This window comes from Bubalus bubalis, chromosome 1 (genome assembly GCF_019923935.1).
Source record: "Bubalus bubalis isolate 160015118507 breed Murrah chromosome 1, NDDB_SH_1, whole genome shotgun sequence".
Taxonomy (NCBI): Eukaryota; Metazoa; Chordata; class Mammalia; order Artiodactyla; family Bovidae; genus Bubalus; species Bubalus bubalis.
In genome coordinates this window covers 187,873,681-187,879,680 of record NC_059157.1, presented here as the reverse complement: position 1 = coordinate 187,879,680, position 6,000 = coordinate 187,873,681, and the positions used below count along the sequence as shown (strand labels likewise).

At 56.8% G+C, this 6,000-nt stretch overlaps 1 protein-coding gene across 3 annotated transcripts in view; it reads right to left on the bottom strand.

Annotated features, from left to right (window-relative positions):
• Positions 1–266: 266 nt before the first annotated feature.
• The window catches only part of PDE9A (phosphodiesterase 9A), a 107,593-nt gene continuing 101,859 nt past the window's right edge, over positions 267–6,000 (bottom strand). Inside the window, exons 15-19 of one of the 3 annotated variants that reach the window (XM_025292280.3) lie at positions 5,666–5,770; positions 4,855–4,983; positions 3,095–3,190; positions 1,591–1,663; positions 267–503 (exon numbers count right to left, since the gene is read on the bottom strand). In XM_025292280.3, coding sequence (XP_025148065.3) covers positions 493–503; positions 1,591–1,663; positions 3,095–3,190; positions 4,855–4,983; positions 5,666–5,770 — 414 coding nt within the window. In that variant the 3' untranslated portion in view covers positions 267–492. The other 2 variants (XM_025292278.3, XM_044947427.2) reach the window with 2 other exon arrangements.

Genomic DNA, 6,000 nt, shown 5'->3' with positions numbered 1-6,000 from the left:
CAAGCCACCTCCAGTCCCGTGTCCCCGAGCACAGCCACCAACGTCCCCCTAGCAACTCACAAGGAGGACACGCATGTCCCCAATGCTCTGGGCACTGAGCTGACATCTAATGCCGAATTACATGGAGGCACTCAGCAAGTCACTCAGGCCATCGCTCTAAGACACACAGGTGAGGAAAGCACAGTGTTCTTGTCTCAGGTGGGCACCGGGGAGATTCCTGAAGCACCCCAGGATACCCAGCTCCACCAAAAAAAAGCTCAGACCCATTTCTGTATAAGAATATATTATTTAAAAGACAGTTTAAAAATAAAAATTCTGTACAGCTTGTGAAGTCCTGTTTTTTTTTTTTTTTTTTTGTATCAGTGAACAAAATGGTTCTTAGAAAACGATCTTGTGGTGGCAGGAACTCAGGACCACTTTTTCCTGCATGGATGATCCTGCGAAGCTCGGCCGGCTGGGTCCAGAGCAGGAGTCTGCAGCTCTCTGCTTTCTTCAGGCACAGTCTGCTTGGAAAAGGGAAGAGATGCTGGTTTGTGTTGGTGGGATCAAAAATGCTCTGGCAACACCACAAATCTCATGGCATCACACACAGTGAGCGATTTTTCTGTATCAGAATTCTCTGCTTGTTGAACAGCTAAAACAAGAAGAATGGGATTATTACCTCTAGTTTAGAGATTGGGGCTCTGCGGCTCAGAGAGGTTGAGACACCTGTGGGTGTCACTCAGCTTGTAATGAACAAAGCCTGGAATCATGTGGTGTGACCAGACCCCATGGAGACTGAGTGAACTGGTTTGCCTTCTGCCTGGACTGAATGAATAGCCAGGATCCACAAGTGCAGAGGATGTGCTTGTAGTGACATAAGCAAAGACTTTATTTCTGAGAAGCTTTGAAAAATGTTTTTTCTTATAAGTGGTACCTATGCTAATCAGGATGAGATGGTTGGATGGCATCACCGACTTGATGGACATGAGTTTGAGCAAGCTCCAGGAGTTGGTGATGGACAGGGAAGCCTGGCGTGCTGCAGTCCACGGGTTTGCAAAGAGTCAGACACGACTGAGCGACTGAACTGACTGATGCTAATCATCGATCTTTTTCTGTTAACTAAGGCATGACCCCTTCTTTCAGAGCCTAATTGTAACAATTATATGCTAGGAAGAGATGTTCCATTTAAAAACATTTGTACATACAGATTTCTTCCCTTCCTTCCCTTCCTCTGTCCTTCCCAGCTTTTCACACTGTCCCCGTTTCAGTCTGAAAACTAGTCAATCCTAAAGGGAATCAACCCTGAATATTCATGGGAAGGACTGATGCTGAAGCTGAAGCTCCAATACTCTGGCCACCTGATGTGAAGAGCCAACTCATTGGAAAAGACTCTGATGCTGGGTAAGACTGAAGGCAGGAGGAGAAGGGGATGACAAAAGATGAGATGGTTGGATGGCTTCACCGACTCAATGGACATGAGTTTGAGCAAGCTTTGGGAGAGAGTAAAGGACAGGGAAGCCAGGTTCGCTGCAGCCCATGAGGTCGCATAGACCTGGACACAACTCAGTGACTGAACAACAACCGAGACATCATTCAGAACAGCGTTACCTTCGCTCTGTCTCCCGAGGTCTCTGCTTTTCTCTCTTGATGTGGCGCTCCCAGATGTCAGGCTCTCAGCCTTCTGTTATGACCAGGACAGAGCACACAGGAGGTGACGGACAGTGAGTGAGTGACTGCCTGTCTGCTCAAAAGCTTCCTGGGACAGGAGGTGCTAAGACATGTGAGGAGACGTGCCCCTGGGGGCACTTCCCAGACACAGCTCTGCATGGTCTACCTTCCTGGCCGTTGGAGCCTCACCACATGGCCTCCGTTTGGTCTTGGACAGTGAGCTCTCGCTGGCTGCACGGGCAGCCCCAGAGAACTGGCCACGGTGGATGCTGAGTCCATGGCCCCGTTACCTCTTTCGTGGGTCAGCTCTTTCTGGGGGCAGGAAGGGGCCGTGGAGGGTCCTACTGGCCTTCTGGGCAGCCAGCCTGGGGCCTGGAGACTGAGGTCTTTGCAGTGACGGCTTGAGGTTGGACCAGGGGGGCCAGGCCCGTCAGCCCTCCTGTCAGAAGGCGTGGCTGGGGGACGCCTCCTCTTACACTGTTCTGTGCATCATGTGCTCTTAGGCTTTTGGGGTTGTGTGACTTCCTGGGAGGAAAATCCAACTAGAGAAATCGGTTGCCGGCCGGGATTGCCCATCAACCCGAAAGCACCACGGTGCATCTGGCATTGTACCCAAAGGAGGTTGAGAGGAGAGCCACCGGAGGCTCAGCAAGGCACTGTGGGAGTTCCTGGCTGGAAGGCAGGGTGGGGGCCCTGCCTGCAGTGAGTACGAAGAACAAACGGCATGGGAGGGGACCCTGGGGTGTGGGCGGGGGGTGCCAGGCAAGGCCCAGTGGGGACCAAGCCCACAACAGCAGGGGTGCACTGGGCACCCGAGAGAGACGGGGAGGGAGGGTGGATGGAGGGGAGGCCACACTTGAGTGACTGGACATCACAGGGGCAAGTCCCAGGGGTCCCAAGTGGCAGGGGGCCCTGAAGCAGGTCTGCACCCTCTGGGGTCCTGCTGGGGCCAGACCAGCTCTCGCGGCTTCTCTGAAAGCCTCCACCCCAGCTCTGAGCCTCCCTGAAACACAGGACCAACCCCAATTGCCAACTAGAGCCAGATTGGGTCTTTCGATCCTCCTCAAGGTGCCAGCAGAGTCCCATGGTTGGGTGTGGTGGTGGCTTTTCCAGAGACAGGGAGTCTCTTCCATGGCCTTGCTTCTGAATAAAGTCGGCCCTGGGAGGAGGGGAGGGACCTGCATGGGGCCAGAAACCCGCTCTAAGGGGACGCAGTGGCAGAGGCAGCGATGTCCTCGAACCCCATTGGATGACCACGATCTCAGGGCACAGACTCCCCCCAAGGCTCTGTGCCTCCCATGCTGTGAGCTCCCTGAGGATAGAACACCTCTGCATCAGGCCTGGTGTCTCTGTGGGACAGATGCGCTTGGTTGGAGGCCCCCTGGGTGGTGTGGCCGGGCAGGGTGGGGCCCGTGGACCCCAGGCCTTCACAGAGGCGACTCACCTCCCTAACGGCATCGTCCATCTGCTTCAGCTCCTCGTAGCGATCTCGGGACTCCCACAACGGCTGCAGCATGAGCTCCTCAACCACGGGGAAGAGCTGAGAGAAAAGATGGCTGTCAACAGGCTGTCATCCTCGCGGGAAGCGCATCGTGGGAAACCAGCCGCCCTGGAGACATGATTCCGTCCAGGGTCACGGCAGGGGCAGAATCCAAGGTGCTCCAGGCGCGAGGCTGGCTGCTCAATGGCTCCTGGGAGCCTGCGGGGACAGAGCACCCACCTGCCTGTTCTGAGTCCCGCTGTTTCCAGCTCTCACACTTCCCACGAGGACTGGCAGAAGCCGCTCCCTCCTTCTGCCTCCCAGAACCCCAAAATCCCTCCGTGGACTCTCTTCTCCCAAATGCCAACCTCGCCAACCTCACCCCCCAGACTCTGGGCAGCCACGGGTGGGGGGAGTGAAGGGACCCCGCACGTGGCCCGGGACCCCCTCTGCCCGCACCACCCTGGGGCCTGGCCCCACCTGTGGCTCTGCCTCTTGCCTGCAGTGCCCACGGCCCCGGGTCCACCTGGTGAGCATGCTTTGTCTTTGAGACTCAGCTCTGAGGGGGCTGCCTCTCCCTCTGAGGAGCCCCCTCCTCAGTCCCGGGAGGCACATCCCCTGCCTCCCTGCCCCCCGGGGCCCTGTGCACACAGCCCCCAGCCCCAGCCTGCTCCTGCAAGGGGGAGGGCAGGCCCACCATCGCCACTGCTGGCTGGCACCTGCCGCCTGTGGGGTAAGAGTGCTGTGGGGCTTGAGAAAGGGTGCGCTGAGGTAGTTCTGGAAGGTTGCTGAGAACAGCAAGGGGGGCCCAGGCCAAGGCAGGCTGGGCTCAGAGCTGGAGGCTTGAAGAAGGTGGGACCAGGAGCCACGGGCCTCTCTGGTAAGGCAGAAGTGCCCAAGAGGATGGGCGACGGCCCAAAAAGGCAGGTGGTTTGCCCTGTGCTGGGGGCAGTGGGGAGCCATGGAGAGAGGCAGAGACTGTCTCCTTACTGAGGATTAATGTGGTGATCGCTGTGGGGGTGGGGGAGATGGGGGCGGGCAGGTCAGAAAGTTCTTCTGTAGGCAGAGATGAGAGGTGCTGACAAGGCCCTGCTGGTGCCCTGGGTGGGGGGGTTGGGGTGGCTCCAGAGACACGGTGCAGGAGGGCTGCCTGGCCCAGGAAGGGGCAGCGAGAGGCTCTGTGGTTCTGCGGCTGGGTCACTGCTTGGGCTGGGGGATGGGCACGGAGGCCAGGAGGGGTGGGGGGCGGTCTGTTTGAACACGCGGGTGTTAGGTGTGGTGGGCTTCGGGTGAGTGTCAGGTAGGCGGCTACTGCACATGTGTGTATATTTGAGTGTGTGTCCATGTGAGTGTGTCCGTGTATCTGTGTGAGTGTATGTCCGTGGGAGTGTGTGTCTGTGTGTGTCCATGTACCTGTGGGAGTGTGTGTCTGTGGGAGTGTGTGTGTGTCTCTGTGTGTGTCCATGTGCCTGTGTGAGTGTGTGTCCGTGGGAGTGTGTGTGTGATGTGAGTGTGTCCATGAGGCTGTGTGTGTGTGTGTCCGTGGGAGTGTGTGTCCATGGGAGTATGTGTGTGTGTGTCATGTGAGTGTATGTCATGTGTCTGTGTGTGTCCCTTTGTGTGTGTCCATGTGAGTGCATGTCTGTGAGTGTATCTGTGTCCATGTGAATGCACACTTGTATTTCTCCCTGCTGGGTCACCAGCTTGCGGAGGTGGTCATTCACCTTGGTCACTGTCTCAAACATCGGGATCAGGACGAACTTGATGAAGCCAATCTGGGCTGTGGCTTTGGTCACTTTGTCCCGGTCCATGAATGGGGCCACGGGGAGGCCCTCTGACTTCTCGCGGTCACTCTGCAGGGAAGGTACCGAACATGATGTTAAAGAAAGAAACACTTGTGGAATCTGAGAGCTTCAAGGATCACTGCTCTCAGTGGAAGAGAAAAACAGCCAACATGCTAGCAGAATCGCCCACATCACAGATGGTAGTGACCACGTGGGAGATGAGGGCGCTGTAAGTGCCAACCAGGGGCCCCCTGAGCCTGCACGGCGTGTCCAGGGGAGGGGAGGACGGCTCCAGGCCCTGCTGGCTGCTCAGCAGCAGAGCAGCTTGTAGACCAGCACCCCCCACCCTGCGACCCCCTCATCCTGGCCCCAGGCTCATCAAGCTGCTCTAGCGAGAGGCTTATTGTCCCTTCTGACATTTTCCGTCTTAGGCTGGCTTTGCTTCCTATCCCAGAGTGTCCACAGCCATAACTGTTTGGTCTCATGCACCCAGGGGCCCCCACTGGGTGGGGGGAGTTAATCAGTGGTAACAGGGGTGCTAACATGGTGACAATTTGACATCGGCTTTTCCTGCTCGTCCCTGTCTTGTGTGTCTCAAATTACAACCCCACGCGTTTCTGGCGTGCCCCTGCTGAGAAGGCTTCTAGAAGCACTGACACTGGCCACCTTGGTGCCTCTGTCACATTTCACACAGGAACCCAGTTAAGGGGCTAAAGAGCCCCAGGAGGCGTGGCCTGTGCGACACTCTTACCTGCATGAAATATTCCTCCAACAAACAGTCCACCCATGGTTCTGCCACCTCCATGGGGCGGACCTCGTTAGAGATGTCACAGCATTTGATCAGTATCATCTTCAGCTGAAAGAAGAGGTCTGGACTCAGCTGTGCAGCATGGGACGTACCTCGCTGGGCTCTAGGTCTGGTCTTGCCATCAAAGGCCGGCAGGGAGGAGGGTGGGCAGTGCGGGTGGAGAGGAACTGAACTTTGCTGTGCCCCCTCCCCCCAAAAAGGGCACACTTCCCACTGCAAGGGGAGGAGAACAGGGCATCACCACAGCCCCAAGGATCAGACTCTTTCCTGGAGGGGCC